Source organism: Saccostrea echinata, unplaced genomic scaffold, assembly GCF_033153115.1.
Source record: "Saccostrea echinata isolate AGI-Se365-2 ecotype Australia unplaced genomic scaffold, CSIRO_AGI_Sech_v1 ptg000009l, whole genome shotgun sequence".
Classification (NCBI taxonomy): Eukaryota; Metazoa; Mollusca; class Bivalvia; order Ostreida; family Ostreidae; genus Saccostrea; species Saccostrea echinata.
The window spans coordinates 27,985,313-28,009,915 of NW_026889758.1; the positions used below are offsets into that span (position 1 = coordinate 27,985,313).

General features: G+C 33.8%; 1 protein-coding gene across 1 annotated transcript in view; it reads left to right on the forward strand.

Moving 5' to 3' along the window:
• Positions 1-24,603, forward strand: part of LOC133182145 (uncharacterized) — a 97,146-nt gene that overhangs the window by 49,019 nt on the left and 23,524 nt on the right. The window contains exons 5-6 of the mRNA XM_061316873.1: positions 6,541-6,652; positions 16,608-17,200. Of these exons, the coding sequence (XP_061172857.1) occupies positions 6,541-6,652; positions 16,608-17,200 (705 nt within the window). The remainder of the gene's footprint in view (positions 1-6,540; positions 6,653-16,607; positions 17,201-24,603) is intronic.

Sequence of the window (24,603 nt, forward strand, 5' to 3'; positions counted from 1 at the left end):
CACTTCTTTAATTTTCAAAAGTTGTAATCTTGAATACGACATGTTTGACATGGATAGCTACTTCACTGCATGGGGCTGTTTACTACTTGAAGGGATTTTTATAAGATACTTCTAGGTCAGTAATAATCTTGTAGAATTTATCTAGTGTTAATGAGAAATGAAATTTGTAGGTATGAACGCTCTCATATTTCATTCTTTCACATTATTTCATAAACTTTCAAGATGCTAATTTTGAAATACGAAAAAGATTTCATCAGATTCCAACATTTGAAATTTTAGACACTGGTAAAGATAAAGCATTTTGTACACAACAAGACACTGCAACCAATATTTGTTAGGAATTAAAGGCAGAATACCATACTCTGAGTAAGAACCAAATATGTAGGACAGGAGGGTATTCCATTTTGTGTGACTGACAACTAGGATATGTTTCTCGGTAAGAGAGCAGTATTTCTCCCACAAACTGACAACTTAATTACACTCCTGGAATCAAAAAGATCAAAAAGCTGTAGTTAAAATGAAATTTAAACTAATATGCAATAATTAGATGTTGGAGATTTCGAAATTGAAATACATGCATTGAATGCCACGAGTGCAATTATTTCCATTCTATAGATTTTAGACCAAATGGTGTTAAAGAGCCATAAAATAACTTCAAAGTATACTGGGGACAATTGTCTGCAATTCTACACCATTTCAGTGTAATATTGACAACTTGTGGCCTTTGTTGGAGTTTGACCTTGTGAGAGACTTGTGAAGTTTTAGATTGGTGGCACTGTTTACCCAGACTCGCTCCAGACGGGTGGGAAGCAAAGCAAGGCTTCTCCTCTGACTTCCTACTTGAATGGTGTGAAATTCTGAAATAATCAGAAACTTTCTTTTCACCAAAAGTATCTTGTTTTGGTGGTCTGTAGTTTACTTTTGATCTGACTGATAATGAAGCATGGGTCTATACCTGAGTAGTTTTGTATATTGACTGACACTTGCGGTAATGTCTGCAGAAGTCGTAGGTCACCAGAGCAGACACAATGGGATCTTCACCAAGATATACAATTTCATGGTGAGAATTATGAAGCATATACATGTATTAAAATTGATTGCACTTTTCTTTCCTATAGTTCAAGCAGAATTGTACTGATTGCCATTGCAAAAGAGAACTTCAGCCTTCTGATCTTTTTGATTTGTGATAAGGATTTTTTCATCAAAATGATTGATTGAAAAGGAATCTTAGGAAATGGGGCTTGTTTAATGGGTCAGCGTATAATGGTATACCACTATATGATTCATAGTGTAAATACTTCATAATTCCAGATTCTAACACAGGAAGGACTTTCTATCAATTATTTTCTTGATAGCGTCACTGTTTGAATATCTATCATCCCCTTTCTGATGTAAAGGAATATTTTATGTCGTCAATTTAAAAATTGGAGATAGCTATCAAGATGTCGTAGGACAAACAAACAGGGAGTATTGGAATCTTTAATATTGAAAGATATACCCTCTTCAAAATTAATAGTAGTATTTATGGCTACAAGAAATTTTCTTGTTTGCGTCAGTGACATTTAATTATGGGCATTAAGAAATGCATGGTATACAAGTTACCATCCTTATGTATAAAAATTTAAACCTTTAAATATAAATTATATAAATGTGTTAAATGGCAACTATTCATTTTCAAACAATTTAACAGTGTTGACAAACTTGGCACAAGTTAAAAAGCTATTATTAGCATGTTTTAATTTGTTGAAGAAAATTAAGAAATGATATAACTTTTATTTCCAAATTCTTTGTGCACTCAGCTCAAGACATGTACTAGATTAATCTGGTATAGGGGAGAGAACTCTCAATTCCAGCAGCAGCAGCAGCTGTTGAGAGCATCATCTCAGATTCCCTGAAGACAACATACTCCACACCAAATTCTCATTCACACATATATTGTGTATCTATCTACAGGAATGGAGTGAATTGCCAAGTAATACATGTATTTAAAAAAAAAAATTACTGATGTGATAATTATGTAAGGGACAATATATAAACAAACAAAATTCATTTATATACATGTTTCATGAATGGCACGCCAGAATTAGAGATAAATCACTTGAAACACTGAGGCAATAGAATGTTTTGGGGTTTTTTGGCATTGAAAGACATTAATGAGGTCTTTTGATGAATTATCATTAGAATGAAAAACAAACAAACCCTTGTCTTTTAATTGCATTTAATGACTTTGTTTATATATATATATATATATATATATATATATATATATATATATATTTGTATGTATGTATGTATGTATATATATATATATATATATATTTGGTCTTGCTATATAGACATTGAATTTGAAGGATCCCAATTGAACTAAAATAAATGTACTGTAATATGTTTTATTGAGTTAAATGGAGTAAATATTATAGTCACAAAAGTTCATTTGCAGTCATAGCATTAAATGAAGAAACAAAACTTTTTGGTGACATCCATCTTCGCTAGCCAAGGGTTTCTGATACGCTACTCTCCTCATAAGCCCTTGGCATACGGTGTTAAAAAAAGTTGGGATTTTTTTCTAAAGTTGTGATTGGAGTTGATCGACATCGTTCGACCAATCAGCAATTGTTTTTTGTAATGGACGATATTTGCGTTCGGGATATATCTTGACTTTTTAATATCGGGAATGAAAAATGCAAGTAAACAAAGATCCGTAAGATAACATGTCATTCTATGAATAGTTATATGGTGTCATACAATAATCCTAATCTACGTGCAAAATATGTGATTAAGAATCTATACTGAAGGTGTAGATCTGCGTTTTAACATGTTTAAAATAACAAATTAACATAATTCATTACCTTCTTGTTAATTATTCTTTAAAAACATTATTTTTTTAAATACGCTTTTTATTTCTGTCGATGACGCAATCTGTGCGTACCTGGTAAGAATCGTGATCACGTGATGAAAACAATCCCGTCTTTTGTCATCACCGTATGCCAAGGGTTTATGAGGAGTAGCGTATCAGAAACCCTTGGCTAGCGAAGATGGGTGACATCAGTCACAAAACCAATGTTGAACATCCTCAGTAGCATACCAAGGAATTCATTTCCTAAACCCAGGGAACTATAGGTTTCTTCAGTAGATATTTTGTGATATATTGCACTGTTCTTATGTACCATATGCTTACCATGGTTTTGAGAGAATTAGTAAATGAACTTGAACAATTGAACTATTTCTTCTCTATGCTTATTATTTGTTTATCATTGATAATTATGTTAAGGACCCTCTATACACTGACGAAAAATGTTTTTTGGACTTTGAGAAAATTATATAGTGTAAAGGAGGATATTTTGAATTTAACTAATTCATTTTTAATATAGGGAGCGTGCCTTTTTTATCCAGGAAAAATCTTCAAAGATAATGAAGTAATTATAAATAAAATTCGCTTTTGCTTACTCAAATGGAGAAAATACAAGCAAATAATGTTTTTGACTACTCTATCTTGGTCTAATATAATGTTTAGAATACTTGGATCTATTTTAAATTATGTCATACAGCGCAGATTACAATTTATTCTATTTCTATATCAAATGATGGGTCAGTCTAACTACACAAAAGTATCCTGAAATTAAGGTGGAGTGTAGAGAGGGTCCTTAATAGGAGTGTAAATAGTTAATGAAACATAAATCTCTCACACAAAGATTCTGTATATCTGATTAATCTATACAATTATTACTGTTTCAGGTGTTTGAATCAAAAGGTCCATTGTTAAGACTTATCATTCAATGATGGGTAAAATTTATGCTATACAACTGTCAACACAAACTACTGGGGAAGACATTGATGTGTAGATTATTTTATTTTTTAGGTGAATATATGTAAATATGGTCCTGTCACTTCTATCTACCATCAGTGTACTGGCTTGGCTTTTGATCTCCTTGATAATACATATCCCTCTCACTAGCTGCTCATCTGAAATAGCATATCGCTCTAAACATCAGGCAGTTTGAAGTTTCGAGACTTTTTTGAATGAAAATTGTAAATGTGACTTTTTGACATGGTGAGGTTTTACAAGGTTGTAAAATATAAGCATACTGACAGGTCTGTTTTGAGGAATTTTGAATCCACATCAAAGAGTTAACTACAAACACCTGTTTGACCCCTTCCTTTAACATTAGATAGGGGATTTTGATAGACTTTTTATTCCTCTTTCTTTCAGTAAAGTTTTTGAGGGAAGCACAAAAATTGATATCTCTTTGCAGTGTTGTGTGTATATACATATAGAGAGAGAGATAGATAGAACTGTAGATTTCACAGGTGAAACTTGGACCCTAGTATATACAATTCAACGTATTTAGGGTCGTGTTACAACAAGTGTATGGTAGAGATCCTCTGAAGAATGAGATCACAAGCAATAACTCAAGTTTTCCTTTTCTTTGTGAAAGACTTATGTGTTTTGTGAATGGTGTCAGGTTCTGTCTTAGCTCTGTTTCTCAAACAAAATAGAAAGTGTGGAAAGTGGAAGAATTTTATCATTTACAAATTAGAGGCTTTTAAAATTGACATGATTGTACTGTGTTGTTCTCTTGTGTAAATTTCAAGAACTTGCATGTTTTTAAGACGGTTAAAAAAAAAGAGAGAATGTAAGTTTTTTTTTTCTTTTTAAAACTTCTGTTGCATGCTTGGTTGGAAATTTGGGGGGAACAATTTTTGAAAGTTCCCAGCATCTCAAAAAAGATTTTTGATATTCTGAAACAATATTTAATATAATTTCAAAAGCTCTTGGCAAGATGAAATAACAGGTGTTGAATCTCTGAATGCAGGTGGTTTTATTCTGAGAAGCTTTTTGTAATTCCATCTTATTATTAACATTTCCCATATTTATGAATCTTTTTCATTTCACTACCAACAACTATTTATATATAAAAAATGTCGAGTTAAATTGAAAAAAACCCAGTTGATTTATATGAGTGCCATCTTCAGAGTCCACTGATTTTCAATACGGATAGCAGTTGCTATCTTTTTCTTGCATTTTGGGAAGAAATGGTTTGTTGGAAAAAATATTGATACAGATTCCTCATCGAGATTGTTAGCAGTGTGGACCTTTGTTAAAGATAGAAAAGACCCAGACAGCTCGCGAATAAACTTTATTGGAAATTGACAATCTGAGAAATTTACAGGTGGAAGTTATAATATTGTTGAATTAACTTTTTGTTGTCTGTTTCCATAATCAATATACTAAATGAAGTGTTATCGATGATATTAGACCATTAACAATTTGTTTTATTACTTGGCTTTTTTTCTGCATTGTAGAGGGTCCTTTACAAACTAATTTTGAGTATGAAGACTATAAATTGAGATAAGAAAATGACAATATCCATGACTCAACATTTACTTGCGCATTTGATTTTTTAAATATCAATACTATATATCCATCATATTTGAAACTTGAGTGCTACCATATGGGTCTTTCCATGTGATTTGTCATCAAATTGAAAGTAATATTCAAGCAAACACTTTTATCCCTTTACCTTTATATTTTGTTACATGTAAATATTTCAAGTGTTAGGCACATACAATTCATGTCAAAATGTTCTTTTGTTGACTGAAGTGTTCATATTTCATTTTAAATTAATTTTCACCCTCATTGCTTCAATGATGGAACATTTATATGAACCAATATCACATCAAACCCTAAGTGAAAAATCAAAGACCTCTCCTATACTTTAGTTCCACACTTAACAAACACTACTGCATGTTTATTGCATTTTACAAGCATGCACGAACACAATTAAGTTCATCAGATATCAGACAGAAAGTCAAATCACAGAGGTTTTCTTCATTTCATAACAGATAGGTATTATGCAACTGCAATGTGCAGCCACTGATCAGTATTGCTCTCCTTTAAATTGCACTGAAGTTTATAGAGTGCCAGATGGATATCTTAGGGAAAGGTTCTAGTAAATGCAGGGAGACTACAGATTCCAAAAATGCTAAATATAAATTTCTTTTTTCATATCAGAAAAAAAATTTTGAATAATATAAATGGTCAATCCTTACTTTTCTTTTTGATGAAGACTTTTATGCCTTGATCTTCATGCAATGAATCAGACGAACACAGTGAACACAATAAGCTGATCACTTTGCCTTAATTGACAAATCACCTAGTAAAGGATGATGATGTTCAAAATTCATTGTCCTTTTGGATAGAAGGTAAATGAACATAGATATCAGGATTAGCTTTTGAGTAATGTTACAAGGAATGCTTGTGATTTACTGCTTTTCTATGAAAATTTGTTAATGTGTTAGACAGGGAAATTTATTTACAACATCAGTAAGGATACAAGAGCTGAACACCCATCCCTGGATTCAGTGATGACTAGATCTTTCTCTTAATGATGAAACCAATTTTAAACTTATATTACATGAGCATTTGTCATTATCAGTTTAGGTCACTGTGTACTCTGATTTTGAGTATTAGGCCTAATAAGGATATTTGATGATGCTATTAAGGGACTGTTGTATAAAGAATTTCAAAAATGGTTTCAGATCATTGAAGCAAAAGACGAAAGGAGGCCCAGCATCATCCGGGACAGGTGGCCTCAACAATGTATATTTGGAGCAGCAGCATCAGAAGAACTACCACTATAGAGTCAGTCAGGTAAGTGAAACATACACTACAATAAAAGAAGGAAAGGGGAGCTCTACATACCAGTAAGCTGCATATCATACTGTAGATTCCTAAATATACGCGAGGAATTAATTATCGCGTAATTATGCGAGAAGCACCACTCACGAAATAAAATTACTCGCTTTTATTTTTATGGTGCTGAAATCAATGTTAAATATCTTGATCAATTGCCCACTCGCGAATTATTGTTCTCACGATTTGACGTTAAAGAGCCATTTCACGAAAATAAGTACTCGATCGCGAAAAATGAGGAATCTACAGTAACCACTGGATTCTGTCATCTGATACATATGGCTTTCAAAGATGAGAATGCTTCATATTAACTATGTGTTTTACATGATGGGGATAGTAGTTCAGAATCACTGAAACTACTCCAGATATTTTTGGTTCACCTGCAAAGGAGACTGACACTTAAGGATAACTTTATTTGCTGCAAAGCCTTTCAAAAAATATCAAAGTTATTAACTTCATGAACTTGACCTTTGACCTATTCTTCAAGAATTAGTTTCATTGCAAAGTATGAAAAAGAAAAATATGGCTCTAATATTTAGCTTGTTAAATTAATAATTATAAATATACCCTCCATAAAATACGTAGTTTACAGAATAAGTGACCTTGAATTTGACCTTCGAGAGGTTGAGCTTTGATGTTGAGCAAGACATTAAGAATGTTTGAAGAGTTTTTTTTTAGCTCACCTGAGCCGAAGGCTCAAGTGAGCTTTTCTGATCAAAATTTGTCCGTTGTCTGTCGTCGTCGTCGGCGTCGTTGTTGTCGTAAACTAAATTTCACATTTTCATCTTCTTCTCCAGAACTACTGGGCCAATTTCAATCAAACTTGGCACAAAGTATCCTTGGGTGAAGGGGTTTCAAGTTTGTTCAAATGAAGGGCCACGCCCTCCTCCAAGGGGAGATAATTACGAAATAGCAAAAAATTAATGGCATTATTGAAAAATCTTCTTCTCAAGAACCAGTGGGCCAGGAAAGATGAAACTCATGTGGAATTATTGTCAGGTAGTGTAGATTCAAGTTTGTTCAAATCATGACCCCCGGGGATAGGGTGGGTCCACAATGGACGATCAAAGTTTTACATAGGAATATATAGGAAAAATCTTCAAAAATCTTCTTCTCAAGAACAGCAAAGCTATGATTGGTCATATTTATTTGGAAGCATCCACAGGTGGTGTAGATTCAAGTTTGTACAAATCATGACCCCCGGGGGTTGGGTGGGGCCACATTGGACGATCAAAGTTTTACATAGGAATATATAGGAAAAGTCTTCAAAAATCTTCTTCTCAAGAACAGCAAAGCTATGATTGGTCATATTTATATGGAAGCATCCTCAGGTGGTGTAGATTCAAGTTTGTTCAAATCATGACCCCCGGGGGTAGGGTGGGGCCAAAATGGACGATCAGTTTAACATACATGTAGGTGTACATAGGAAAAATCTTCAAAAATCTTCTTCTCAAGAACAGCAAAGCTATGATTGGTCATATTTATTTGGAAGCATCCTCAGGTGGTGTAGATTCAAGTTTGTTCAAATCATGACCCCCGGGGGTTGGGTGGGGCCACATTGGACGATCAAAGTTTTACATAGGAATATATAGGAAAAATCTTTAAAAATCTCAAGAACAGCAGAGCCACGGTTTGTCATATTTATACGGAAGCATCCTCATATAGTGTAGATTCAAGTTTGTTCAAATCATGACCCCCCCCCCCCCCCCACTCCCTTTTTAGGGGTAGGTTGGGACCACTTATGCATTTAAGCTTTTCAATACTAAACTGATTTTTCCTTTTTTCCTAGCCACAGTGCTCAGGTGAGCGATGTGGCCCTTGGGCCTCTTGTTTTTTTTGGAAGGTTTTCTTTTTGACCTTGAACTTAACCTTTGACAGACTGTCTGGATAAATTTTTATCTCAGTTCTTATTGGGTCCATTTAATTTTTGTTAGGTAGAGGATCCAGTCAAGCACATGTTGATTATTCATATCTAAATTTTGTGAATTGGACCATCTCTAGTAATTTAGCCTCACAATTCTTAATTTTTGCTATACAAAAATGAGCCCATAGCTAGACATTCATATTCTATAGATCCTTCTTTTATCATTAGCTCACTCAAGCCAAAGATTTGTTTTTATGACTAGAGTGCATCCAGCATCTGTCTCTGTGTATGTCTCTGTTTATTTCAAAGAAACATCATTGTGTTCAGAAATCTATTTGAATGTCACATTTCTGGGGGAAAATTAGGAAAAAGCAAATAATTGAGAGGGTTTATGTGATGTACATACATTTTTTTCTCTAGTGATGCTCACTGTAAAGTGATGACTTTGGCTTCAATATGTTATATGCTCAATTTCTGTTAATAAGTATTTCAGATATTAATTTTATTTAAGAAATGAAAGTTTTTATATTTGATCAGAATAGAGGGAAACATGAACACTTTCAGAGTATAAAAGCAATGTTTATTGAATTGTCAGGTTTTGAAGCTTGGTTTCTAACTTCAGAGATTAAGTCACCTGACAAATTGGGGACAGCTTCCAATAGGAATGATCTGTGTTGTGTTTTACTGGAACACGTAAAATGATGCATAATCAGTTCCCACATGATTTGCTTCATGAAATTAAAGGATCGTGTATCAAAGGACCTTTTGGGTATTGAAAGAAACTACAATGCAAGAAAATCGAAAATTGGTAATTGACAAGAAATTTGATTACAAAATTGTGTGATTTTACTCGATGATTAACGGTTAGAAAATGTTTTTGTTTGCGTTAATATGCAAGCTGCTGTTAACAGACAAATCAAAGGAATTCACAATATTTTTCTAAGCTTTTACTTTACTACCACAAGGCTGGAATTTGCTATGTCAATGTTATATGTAAAATCTTTATTGAATTGTGAATGAAAAGTAAAGATCCATTATAACACTGTGGCCATAGAATTAAACAAAAAAGATTGACAGAAAATTAAATAAACCATTGATTGAATGTAAATGTTCAATTTCCTAATGATTAAAAAAAAGAAGAGAATAATTAACCTTTATTGCTAAAGAATTTAGGATTACTAGACTTATAACACATTAACAGATTTACAAGTGTGCACTGACTGGTAATTCATTGATGTTCCATAGATGTTCCTTCAGAAAGAGGGCGATTTACCGATTATAGTAAATTGTTATACATCTGAATTCATTGTTACTGAGGCAGTCCGTGTTCTTGTCGCATTAATTTCCTTGAAGCTGAGGCTGTTTGCTGTTGTATTTTAACCAGTGAATGATTATTCTCCGATTAAATTAATTATGCTTGTGGAAATATTGGGAATTTTTTTTCATATGCTTTGGTCTTCCTAGGAAATGGTTATGTTCATTTAGTAATGGCAGAAAATGCATTGTTTTGTTCATTGCTGAATCCATAAGAACTTCGTATATGTTACACATTTCAAGGTTCGAAGAAAATCTTTATACTTAGTAAATTACTAGATACAGTCAAACCTTGTCATCTCATATTCAAAGGGACCGAGAAAATACTTCGAGATTACCGAGGATTCGAGATATGCAGGATAAAATACTTATGGAATAAGCAGTTGGAACTTCAAAATCACTTCAACATATCCATGGTATTCGACATATCCATGTTCGAGATACCGAATTCAACTGTATATGTAATTATGAGTTGATATTAACAAAGTAAAATTACTAGATATTTTTGATTTTTTTTCTGCTCAAAACCATGAATTCTCAGTAGAGTTGACCTGTTCAACCCCACATTGCTTTATATTAATGGACAAAATTAATGACTCAATTAATTCTTCAATTCCCTGCACTCTTATTCAGTTCTCGTGTTGTGACTCTATTCAGTAAAGTGGATTTGTTTACTTTTCATTGTCATGCAGTGTAGATTCTGTTAATGTAAAAGTACAGAACAAGAGATTTAGAAAAACATCTAAATACTGTCAGTATAAGAGATGTGCAAATGTGGTGCCAGCAAATTAAAGTCGGGCATTAATTTACATTGAGGAGTTTTATCAAGTGTATATGTAGCAGGTTCAAATATTTAATTATCAGATGGCACCGATTCTGTCAAAATATTGATATAAGCCTCAAAATGAATTCAAAGACTTTTAATATGAATGGGAGGTTTACGACAGAATGATTGTATCATTGAACCTGCCAAGGTTTTAACTTTAAACAAAAAAATAAGTCCATGTCGTTAATAAAAACAGTAATGTTAGCATGACACATCTGATGAATGCAAATCAACAAACAGTACTTTTTATGATTGGTGACAAAATTTTGTAGTGATAAATATTTTTTGCATAATATATAAGAGAAGGCTACATTGTAGTTGTCTTGATTGATTACTTCGTTCCGAGACGGAAAGTTAAAAGCATTGTAAAGTATCACAGGCCGATTTGGATCAATTTTCGCAGCATACTTAACTACTTAATAGGAAAGTAATATTAGTTACACCGTTACAGATATTGGATAGGAAATGTTCACCTCCGTCAGAATCCGAGCATTTTTATTGCGCCTTTCTAATGTTCTTTTTGTGTGATCCATAACTGCACATTGGGATGAGGCTTATATGTCTTTTTGTAGAGTGGCTTAAAATAACGACATTGATTTAAACGCAGCAGAAAGAGTAGACTATTTATTCTCCAAGTAAGGCCATGCATATGGGCTGTTCAGCGTGCTCTCTCTGATACTTGCAAGGCAACCAGGTACATTCTTCTGTCTCAGGTATTTAAATGCCTGTTCTGTTACACATGGACGTATACTGTCAACTGAAGAACTAAGGTATAGGGTCCATATCTAAGTAAAGGACTTATCTGAAACTTCAGAGATATTTAGGAACTACAGACAACACAATCAAATGATAGCTGCTTTTTTTGTATTTTGTTTGATAGTTAAAATTACAGGTGCTTTAAACTGCAGAAACTGTTTGTGTCCTGTGTACTAGACAGGCCTGCAGACAAAATGAAGATGTAGCAGTTCTATTTAAGAGTTCTCGGAGCAGGAATATTTTTTATCAGAGTGCAAGATTTTAATTCAAGCTCATGTGGACAACGGGATTGATTTGGTGTGTGAAAGGTGACACCTATTCAACGGATAAAATATCTCCAGGGATGAGGAAAACTTTAAAAGTGATCAAAAATTGAATCATTTCGGATTTCATCAATCTGACAAGTTTGTTCACCTTCAAGTATTAATAAAGAAAGAAAATAGTTCATTGAAAAAAAAAACTGATTTATTATCTTAGATTTATCCTTATAAGGAAAATGACCTGGAGCTACGATTAAGGAATATATTGTTTGTATTGGATCGCTTTATATTTTGAAGTGGTGTAGACTTGTGCGATATTGTGATTATCCCCATGTTAGTGTACACCTGGAGAAATGATCAGTCTTACAGTCTGACAAATGATTTGGTGTCGGATCTTTAATACAGACCTCCTTTATAAAGAAATGTAAATGGATAGGTAAGGATTACATATTGTCAGTATATATAGAAAAAGGAGACATATTTTGAACAGAAATAATTTTGATATATTTAACAATTTTGTTGATTTATGTTGGAATAGGGGAAAAATTGTTAGAAAATTTCAGCTGTATTTTAGAAATTTAAACCTATAATATGTAACGAGAAAATTTAATACTTTTTTCTGATGTTGATTAGAAAAATAAAAACTTCTTTGTGAAGTGAGGTGCAACTTTACTTTTAAGAAAATCATCAACTCTGACTTGCAGTGCACTTTGAAGTAATATATTACAGAGTTAATTTTATTTTACAAGTTTACAAGTGAATTAATTGCTGTATATTTACAATTCCTCGTATGACATGGTACTTACATATGTTCAGAAGTGCCTCTTATAATCTAACTTTCTCACACCTCTGGTATCCTGTTTTTTTATGAATGGATTTTTTACTGTCGTGGAAATCAGTAGTTAAAGAAATAAATAACAGGTCACCTGCACCAGATCACTGACTGCATATGAAAATTGACAATGGCATCCACACCATGTCATTCTGTGGTTCTCTCTCAAAAATTTAAAAATACCTGAGCTTGTGTAAAATTAGAGGAATCATGTTTTATGCATCGTTGTGATGCAATGGATCTTGTGGGGTTACCTGAAATTTTTGCTTTACCCTGTTTTCCCATATATATATATATATATATATATATATATATATATATATATATATATATATATATATATATATATATATATATTAGTAGAGAGCATTTTAAAGATAACTTTGAAAATGCAAAGTATGAATGAACTTGGTCACCTTTTGAGGAATAACTATCCCTGTCAACTTGTGAGATTGAATATTATGGACACAGTTAGTGGGTGTCCAGTTGTAAATTGGAGGGGAGGGACAGATTTTGTCAGCAACAAAGATTATTTTTTTGAGATAGGGCAATGTACACCTCTACATTACAAAGGTGTTAGTCATCTCTTAAAGAAACATTTTCAAAGGGGAAAATTTACAGAGACATGGCCAGAGGGATTGTGTCATGCAGTATACAGGTCAAAGCTCGGAGATGGAAGTTACAAGACATTTTTAGAAACGTATTCAGTCCTCATTTGTCAGCTGAGAGTAGATAAAGACTTTCTTATAGGTCTGGTTACATAAAGGATGTCATTATCTTCACTGGATTCATAGAAAGGATTTTTTTAGTTGAAGGCTCCCTTTGGTCAACTTGCATTGTGAATTTGGACATATTCATTTAAGAGAAATTTTATCAGCGGGTTGCCTAATTTACTGTTTTGTTAGTTGTCTTTGTGTGTCAGTATAATGCTAATTGCTAGAAAAATCAAGGTTAATACATTCTTATTTAGCCTTGATTTGGGAAAAAAAGTTTTAATATACATGCAAATGTTAACCATTGTGGTAAATGTCAGCAAAGTTAAGATGCCATGTAGCTGATTAGCTATTCCAAGTCATGTAAGCCACATGCTTTATTTACCATTTTAATAAAACACAGTGGAATCTAATAATAGTTATTTACACATTCCATAGGATTATAAACAAGTGAAGGGCATTTTGTTAATTTAATACAGAGACCTACATGGTGTTGTGATGTAATTATTAATGTAATAAAATGATTGGCTATTGATGGTTCCCAATAGCCTAAGCTTTTAAGAACAGTGTCAGGAACCTCTTGTGGGGCAGAAGTAGTCATTAGGAGGATTACCTTGTTGTTTTTCTTTTCTCATGCCCAGTGCCTCAATATATAGTGTGAGTTAGCACCCCAGCTATAAAATGTAACAGAGAAAGCCTTCATTATCAAAGAAATTTGTTTGAAAACAGCAGGGGGTTAAAAAAGTCAATTGTCCTTGGAGGTATTCTTGTTGATCACTTTGTGTGGGTCTTGGTCCAGGTGTGAGTTTGATTGGCTTAATTACAGGTAGCGACTTTCAGGTATAACAAATGCACAGTTAGTTTTCTTGGGGTGGGGTAGTTCTGCCAATATAAAGGATTTCTGAAAGAATAACTGTTGCAAACTTCTTTTGAAGAAACTTTAAAAAAGAGCAGTGCTTTTTGGATCACAATTTTAGGATCTGTTTGCTTAATGAGTGAGATTTGTCTTCATTATTTCTTCATTTTTTGAATATTATAAATTTTAAATTACATCATGCTGTCATGTATTTAGAATGACTACAATTTAATTATACATGTATCTTCAAGAAACTTAACATATTAAAGGTAGTAGTAAACAAATGCAAAGGTATGTTTTATATGTTAGACATCTGTGAGATATGCAAGGGTTTGCGGAAGTGTACAAGTTTAAGAAATATTTTTATGACCTTTGATTACGTCTTTTCTCTTAATAAATTCTTGAGAAGGAAAAGGATGTCCCGTAATATAAATAGAGTAAATATTTAGACTATGGTTGACCAGAATGACTTTCATCTATAGGATACTAGTATAGGGAAACCTGATAAGATTTGTCAAACTGTTTGTTTTAGTGGTGAGATAAGCCTTATAATGATGCTTAAGACTCTTCATTTATTACAGTCTAGTGGTGATTGTACAGGAGTCATGAAATCTGCTCTCTTGTGTGTCCTATATGTTATCAGGTCAGTGCTAAACAAACTGTAGCAGGATCAGGTTTCCCAGGCCTTTGATGATCTGGAGAGATTTACTTACTGGTCTGGTGGTTTATGATGTAACGACCCCTTATTAATGCACCTCGGAGACTTCAGGGTAATTACAGTGCAAGGTGGCTCTAAGGATATCTACTGCCACAGTGGGTAAAGGGGATCATTATATTATTTTTGTGAAGAAAGTGATGACTTAGCTTCATAGAAGAAAATTTTCCTGCAGTTTTTTTCAAAGGACAGCTTACAGTTGTTAAAATTTAAAAAAGTTTGAAATATCATCCAAATTCATATCGTGGTCATGGATGTATACACTTTATAGTGATAACGCCGTAAGTAATTTTAGACCTCTGGTTTCTAAATTTGCTTCATTAGCCTAGATCAGATGAATTGATACACCCTTTGGATGCTAAACTTGGTGGAAATGTCTTTGATAAAGGTAGGTTGGCCAGGTTCATCCTGTTGTTAAAAATCTGCTGATAACAAATTTAATTTCTCTTTTATTTCCTTGATAGCCTCTTTCTGTGGGGAATACAGCTGACAACTGCTATCCACAACTATTCAAATCCATTGGCTATTTTTCGCACCTGGCAGTATAAAAATTAACTGAGCATGTCAGATTTCTCTGTCCAGAAAATTTCTGGCACACATGTCATTGGTCATTTGTGGAATTTAGACATTTAGTAGCCACAAAATAGTTTTAACCCATGTCTATGCTTTAGATTTTTTTTCTTCACATTACTGTGCTGCTCCTTGGGATTGTAAATTATGAATGAATTGAGGCTCGGAAATGTTAGTTGTTTTTACAGTGTTTCATGATGTTGAAGGTGTTGAGTTTAAGGTGTTGAGTTACACTTCTAAGGCATTGCATCAAAATTTGATTTACAGTCTTACAACAGCAAAAATGTTGTACAAGCAATAAAAACTGTCAAAAAGGTACCAAATCCTCAATAAATAATAAGAGACCTCCCTCTTTGATCTGCCAGCCCATGACACAACTAATGCACTTAATGGGAAATAAAACTGACAATGGAACAGAGTTGATATCTATTATGTACTGCAAGTTATTGTAATGTTAGGAAGATCCTGCTTTGACTAATGTATGGCCATATCATGAAGATTTGACCAATCAAAAAACAGCCTTGGGGGAGAAAGTAGTAAGTGGCGATAGATGATGTCTTCATTGAGATTAGTAGTATGTGAGCCTGGGTCTTTGATCTTGGTGTAGGTCTTGACACTTAAGTCAACAATATGAACATTTCATGTGCACAAATGCATATTAATATTTTCATTACTGATACAGGAAATGATGCATAAAGTAATGTCTGCCATGTGTTACATTTCAAGAGCTTTATGGTAGGATGTGGGATTGAATTTTCTGTAATGTACCAACATTTTTTTGAAATACTAGAGTGATATCTGAGATTGTAGTTGGTTCCGAAAAATCAGATTAAGAAGGATGGTAGCATGAAGTGATCAAGTATTCTGCTACAGAGGATTATTTTCAGTGTAAATCTATGTTTCCATCAATTGGACAGTTGAATGTAGAAAGTTTTTAGTGATTTAAATTTTGATTGATCATTCGTATCTTTGATAAATTATACAGAAGATACACTTCATACTGAGCATGGCCAACAGTATCAAGAAACAAGTTTCATGCCATATGCCTTGCAATGCAAATTTTATGTCTCATTGAATACTCTTTGAAAGCAAGTTTTGTGTAATATGAAAATAATTGAAAGGGTCTGTTATAATTTCTTTTGTACATGGATACAATAACTAGAAATATATTGTTTGATAGCCATTTATTGTTGGCTTATCGTTTCAGATGCTGACACACCAGCGAACCAGTGCAACAGGAGCAAAGTCTGTCCCTGAAAACTTAGCTCAGGTTATGGAAAATTCCATGATGTACCCTGGATCACCACACTCAGTGAATGCTAACCAAACACGGCAACAAAGTATGCAATCAAACAGTTTACAAGACATGGAAGCTGGACAATATTCTATGCAAGCAGGAATTAACCCATATATGCAGCAGCACTCTCGTGGTTTGATGTACCCACAAAATTATCTGAGTCATGGCCAGTCATATAGTGTTCACCCTGTGACTCCAGGTTCCCCTTACAGGGATACAGGAACTCCATTTCATATCAACCAGTCCAATGCAGGGTATTCAGATCCACTGCAAAGTGCTCAGTATTCTCATTTACAGTATTCTATGTCAGGAACAAATTACATTTCACCATTGAATTATTCTGTGCCTTCTCCTATGTCTCCTGTCCCCCACCACTCCAGAGCGATGTCTCCACCACAAGCCATGTCACCACCCCATGCCATGTCTCCCCCTCCTTTCTCCAGAGTGTCCTCCCCTGGATCTGTGTCCAGCCAGCAGTCTGCAGCAGCCTCTTTTTTTGCAAGGTAAGCTAGGATTACTTTGGTAGAACTTCATATTTTGTTAGCAGTATGTCTACATTTTGTTTAAAATTTCCTTTTAAGAAGGAGGAGTTTAAAAGAATTCTTGTATAGTATATTTTTTCAGAAACAAGTTTGATGTAAGTTATATATATAACCTTGTCAAGAATATGGAACTATAGCAATGACAAAAAGAAAATTTATCTAATACAAAAAAAAAAAAAAGAAGTTCAAATATAATTGCAGTTTCAATTCCTGGGGCAGTACATATAATATGTATAATTGCATTGGTAAAAGTGATACAGCAATATCTGTTTAACCTTATAATGATCTTCTAAACTCTTCACAGAGCAACGAATGACAGAAACCCAAATTAATTAGAATGTAGGTGTGGAATTCAATGTTTAAACACTTCATAAGCTTCCATTTAAAGAACGTGAAAAAATCAAATATTTCTTCAGTGATTCTCTGGAGAGAGTGTCTTTCATTGAGAGTTATTTTCTGTTTATGCTGGAATTAACACTACACTTTTAACGTATCAGCTGTTTCTCACCTTAGAGACTTTCATTATATGGATAGGTATTGGTGGATTAAGGGGGTAGATAATATTCATCACATGCTTTGTTATGACTGATAGATACAAGTGCTGACAAATCACCCTGATTAAGATCTGATAATCCTATTGTCACCTTGTCCGGCCTCAATGACCTTAAGTCAAGAAAATGTCAGATCTACAGGTGTGAAATACCAGAGAAGGTGTACTTCAGCCAATGCCCATAAAGCCAAATCTGTTTAAGGAAAATTGGCTGGGGAGATGGTATCTAATCGGGAACAGATCTCTTTGTAAAAGGTGTCAAAACCTCTCCTTACATTCATTTGTAGCTTCAGAGAAATGTCAATGAGAAAAGTCTTCTCTAAATTCCAATTGTTGTTGCGACGGATGGAAAAAAGAGAAAATAACAAATTCCTCTCATCTCTGCTGTAATGTACAGGGACAAAAGAAATCGTTTGAATTGGGGAAATTTGTCAAAATATTTCTACAGATTTATGTCATGATTAAATAAATCTCTGATGCAGGAAGAGCAATTTTGAAAATTGATCCTCTGTCATTAGTAGTGTATTTCAGGCAATACAAACAGTGGAAGCTACAGAGTGAGGGATTGATTGTGGGATAATGAGAGACAGAGGAGAGAACAGTCTTATAGAAATGAACAACCAAACCATGTCCTGGGCTACTAGCTCTTATAGAAGACATGGGGAGGGATTAATCAGATAAAGGAGCAATGTTGCACAATTTCTTTTGTTCTTGTAAATTATCCTGAATTACCCAATATGTCTGAAAGAGCATAATGTTTGTTGAGAAATAGTTCAATTTCTGAAGATGGTGTAACTTCAACAGATGGCTTTTATGCAGATGTTCAGAATTTATTTTTATGTTTGAGCTGTACAACAGTGGAATGTCAAAAGTCACATATGGTTTGATATAAACTTGATTTTATTGTTGCTCAGTCACATAGTATAGTGTATAATGTTTGTATTTTCCAGTTATCTGATTGGTAACAGGTTGAGTCCTAGGTCCCCATCTTTGTAGAATTTGACCTGGTTGTCAGTTGTCAAACAATTTTCACCCTCTCTATCAGTGAAATCTATGGCAGATGAGTTTTATTGTTTTGCCCTCGCTTTTGATTGTTCCGCTCTTACACCTACCAAAATATCTACCAGGCATAAAACTGACAGACTTTTTAATCTCCAGTTGTAGAGAGTTAAATGCTAGATTAGAGGTCTGATTGATTAGATCTGTTGGATAGATAATTAGTAGAATATTCTGAAGCAGTCCTGTCATGGGTTTTCTATGAAGTTGCCATTTTATGATCTAAATAAGGCAGAGGTCATTTAATTATATTTGACTCTCATTATGTCTATAACTGGTGAGCTAGCTTAATGTCACTTTTAAATAATTTGGTCCAGTTCCAAAAACTAGAAAATGTGTTAGTTTTTTCTGCCTAGGGGAAGTTTATGTATGAGCAAGGATTCTGAGGTCAAAAACAATAGTGTGATGAATCCTCTATGTACATGTTCACCTTTTGGACTGCAGGCTGTTTCACCTTTTCCACAGAGTTCATGCCGATTTCTTTGTTTCCTGTCTTCCATTCCTGGGGCACCACCAGTTTGACATGGACACAAGGCAGATGATGGCAGTAGCTGATGCTGCCTTCATTTTCCAGGAAATGAGAGTGTTGACAACTTCCTCTCGATTTTGTTAACATGGCAGAACTGACCATTATAAAAATTATCTTGATTTATATGAACAAGTGGACATGCAACACTAGTGATTAAAGGCTGGTCTAACTGAATGACAATCATCAATGGTCCTTTTATGGTAATTATTGCTGATTATATTCCTTTTCCAAACACAACTAATTGTGTTGAGAGTCCAACACAAATTTTATTCACCACAGCCATTGAATGGATTTGACTCATCTCTTTGATTTATGTTTCTGGGGTTATCTCAATAATAAAAGTCACACATTGATATGCCAATGATACTATCACACCAAAAAAATGGAGTGTCTTTGCCCCCTTGGCTGAATATTCTAGGGTTTTGTATAATAATATTTAACACCTAGGAAGGTAAATAGAATGAAGAAAGGTACTTTTCAAGCATCACTGAATTTCAAATTTCATTCATAAAAATTCAGAAAGTTGCCAAGCAGAACAGACAGTGATTTACTGTTTGATCATGCTGATTTCAATTGAACAACACACCTGTATGGTCCAAAATATGATTATCTTTGTTCCAAGGAACCAAGTTTTTTGTGGAAATTGCTATTCAGAGTTATCTCTCTTTTCTCAGGCTGGATATTGCTCGGATTCCCAAAAGATAAAATCAATACTGGTAATTAAATAGAGTATCAAATATGAAGGGTGAATAGTTAAGAATGGATAAACAATGATTTCCTAGAGAGGCTCTTGTCCTATTCAATAATCATTCAAGTTGACTGATGCCGGCTTTACACAAAGCATAATTAGAAAAAAAAAAATTTAAAAAGATATCAGACAAAAGAAGCAGAAGGAGAAAAAAGCCACAGATGACATTTCTCCTGCAATTACAAGGAACTGGATGTAAGTTACATTAGAAGTATTGAATTTTCAAAAAAAAAAAAAAAGTACAGCCTTTATTGGAAAATCCTTAGTTTTGCTGCATGAGTCCCATGACAAACATGATTCATGCAAACTTTTTTTTTCAGATATATAGCCAATTTTCAAATCTTTAAATACAACTCAAATGATTTTGAAGGACTACTATTGACAAATAAACGAAAAAACATAATACGTTTTAACAGTCATAAAAATCGCAAAAATTCATCATTGATTTGTTAATTGTTCATTTTTTAAATCGAGATGGTAAATGGCCATTATTGAATGAAGTTCGCCTGGTATTTTAGGTGTTAGGTTACACAAGACGGATACGGCGGCTGTTCAGGTTCATTCAATAGTTTGACATCATCTTTTCCGAGGGGTAGTTTGATACAAGGGGTCTTTAACATAGCTGTTCAATATATTTACTCAATGATTTTCTTTTGTTATAAAGAATTAATTTTTTGCGAGCGTAAATTTTAAATTAAGTGATATTGGCAGGCCTCTCTCTTTGATCTTTTGAGGAGTAGGTTCCCCGTGGTAAGTGAGTGACGCTAGCACGCTCTCAAAGCATCAATATAGGATCAATTTTCTAACATCTTTGTGCCAGGGCATTCATATTTGCATAGGGAATAAATCAGTTTGGACTTGTGGAGATTTCATTTTCTCCCCTTTTTTATTCTCTGTCATATTTGCATGTTATAAATGAGAAAGGATGTAGAATCCTGTATATGGCCTTTTTCTGGTCAATAAAATGGGCCTTCATGTCTGAGAAAATAAAAGTTCATTTCCTCACCATGAGTGAATTGTAATTTTGTAATTTAGGAACATTGTTAATATTGAAACTATTTCAAAGTTCTTTGAAACTATTTCAAACTATTTCAGTGTCTTTAGATCTTTATAAATTTAATATCCTACATAAAGGATGGAAATAGAGAACTTGTAAGTTACAAATCTGGCCTAGCTTGTTCAACAAAATATTGGTGACTCAGATCCAGCAATTAATTGAGAGAATTAATAAGTTACCATGATAAATGCATTGTGAACCATATTTAAGAAGTGGTCAGATCATATCAATTAAATGGCCAAGCAAATTGCAATGTGAATCCCTGGCACACAATAAATTGCTTTGTATTAGTCACAGAATGTTGCTGTAACTAGGAAAAGGAACATAGTTAACTCCCCTTGAAAAAAAAGAAGAGTTTTTGTTGTATAATCTAGAAGCATGTGCTTGTCTGATGTATTCTCAGTTTTCCAAAAGGCTTTAGTTGAATTACTAGGATTTAGCTGATGTGTAGAATTCATGTGGTTAGAATTATTGAGCCTGTGTAAATGCTAGATTACTCATTCCACTAAACACTCCATGCACCTGAAAACTTTACCTGGAGCTAATTAACAGTCTAACTCCTAATCCCTCTGCTGATGAAGAACAAAATGCCTGAGTAGAGCAGGCTTGTGTTGTTCATTATGTGGCTCACTGAACACCAATGGCCATGTGATTCATTCTCGGGGGTGCCCCTGCTATAGGCAGGTAACAGCTGACCAGTTCATAAATCACATTTCAATTAATTAAATCTTGTTTTGAACTCGTAATGACATTCATCCTTTAAAAGGAAAGTAGACAGTATGTCCAGCAGATCATGCCTGAGTCACCAGAGCCAATGTTTTGTCTTGTGTGCAAAATTCTATATGAAGGGACAGGTGGTTCTAAGCCACCGCGGGTAACATTTGCATTAACAGTTTCACTTTTAGATTGAAAAAAAAAAAATGGGCAGGAAAGCAAGTCTTTGTATTTTCCCAGTTCTATTATTTGAATTATTACACTTGCTGTATTGAAATTAGTTTTTATTGTTAGAATACATGCAAAGTATGTAAGTACAGGTGGCATAGAATTAGAGTATCCCAATATTGTAAAAGACAGTGAATATAGTTAGTGCACATATTTCCAAGACATATGGGAAGTTGGGTTGATACATGATGGTACATAAGATTTCATATTGAATTAATTTGTCATCTACAAGATTAATTATACTTCATAAAATTAAACAAACATGGAGGTAGAGATATCACAGTGCAGTTTTCAGCTGTCTGCTCAGCTGGGGTGACAGGTTTTACCATTGATTCATGCAAGAACAAGGCTGTAAACTTTATGATGAAATGAAATAGGAACTGCATCACCTATGAGTTTGAAATTTCAGTCAAAGCACATAAAACTTTTTGATTAAGGTCTAGAGATGAATTTAAACATATCAATTCCAGAGAATAAAACAAGCATGAAACGGGTCTACGAAAAGTGTTTAGATGCTACACAATCTAAAGTGACTTTATGAGATGGGGTTTGCAATGTTGTGAACTTGTCTTGGGCTATAAAAGACCATGAAATTTGTAGCACTTTTAGGTTATTAAACTGTTCCATAATGCCTGTAGAGATAGGTTTAGAGATTTAATAGTCCAAGATTTACAAGCGTTGACTGAAAGGCATGGAAAAGTTAACTCTTCCTCATGAATTGTTCATGAGTTAGTAAAAAGAAATCTTACTTGATAGCAAAAAATCCCCACTAGGCACTCATCTAGTGTCAAAAAAGTCCATTAAAAAGGAGAATAGTGATAGATATGTGGCATTGTACAGTTTATATTAGCAGGTTTCTGGCAGATCAATACAAATGACATTGTGAAATTCAATTTTCTTTTGTGTGTCACATTGAGGGAGTGCACCTATTCTGTGTCTGCTCCACTATTGTGATTGAAAGTAGTCCCCTATGAAGAGTCTACCCCCTTCATCAGCCTTGCAAATGTCACTGCGATTCTTAATTAAAAAGTCAAGTTTTCTTATTTCTTTACTCAAAATTTGATTCTTTGATTAATTTAACTAATGACCATGACAACTAGGAATAACTATATGTCATTTTCCATTTTGATGTTTAATTCTATTCCTGAAAATTTATTGAAAATGGCAAAAATGTTCATATTTTATTATTCTTAAGTCATGAGAAATGGTTTTTGAAAATAAATTTCAATAGCAGTTATTAATTGAAAGGAAAAGACGATATCAGCCACTTTGGCAGCCATTGTGACTCACTATGGAGATCAGTGGTACAGAGAGCAGAGACACAGAGCTGCCTCTCTGGCTGGCTTCTCCATCAGAGACACATAAAAACCCCAACCAATTGGTGTGCAATAGAGAAAGAAACTGTATAATATTTTCTAATTGGTTCTATTGTTTTTCCTTGTCTTATCATTTGATCACAAATTCACGACTGACATGTACCCTTTTTAGCTGTCAACATAACAAAGCTAGTTTTGCACCAAGTAATTGATTTCTAGTGTTTTTGTGTGAGGAAGTTGCCACTGGAATATCATTGCCAAGAAAAGTATAGAATTTGCTTGAAGCATGGCAATGTATGCTATATCACTTGTTGATCTATGAGATGGTTTTGTAGGGAAAAAATAGTGGAGTCTGCATAAAGACTTGTGATAGAGTTGCAAGGTCAACAACAAAAAAACAAAACAAAACATTATATTCATGGTGTAAGTTGTGAGGAAACAGCTACAGCTGAGGAAATACTTTTTTGACATATTTACATTATTCCCTAGAGCATGATCAAAATTGTTTTGTGGAGTTGTTAGCAATGAAGTTTTCTGGTTCCCATTGTGATAGTCATAATTAGTCACTCAGGTGACCCATTGGTATCCCTTCCCATCCATCTTTGTGCAGTACTATTCAACTTTCATAAATCTGAGAACATTTTCACGCAGAATTTTCTCTGCAATGGCTGAACCACTTACAACCATATGAAGAAGGTTAAAATTAAAATAAAAAATTTGAAAATTTCATCGTCTCTGGTTTTATGGGTTTCTTGTTTGAGTATATTTGCTATTTAGTGACACATTAATGAAGTAACTTGCAGAAATCAAAGAATATCATAATAACATGAACTCTAAACTTTCTTAAATACGAAACTTGTACAAGGAGGGAGGTGAGGTATGAGGCAAATATGCAGTCTGTTGTGAAGCTGGAATGGACACTTACTGAGCAGGGTTGAGGTGATGCTAATTTGATGTAATGTCTGTGACAGGAAAATTTATTTGTTTATTGTTAGTGGTTATTCTTTTTGACAAGTGGCCTTTAGATACCTCATAAACCTGTTGTGTTGATGCATCTTTCATCAACCATCGATATTATGTCCAAGGGTTGCTGGAAGGACACAGATACTAGCCCATTATTTACATAAGCACTGGTATTCGATATAAAAATGAATTGATGCAACTTT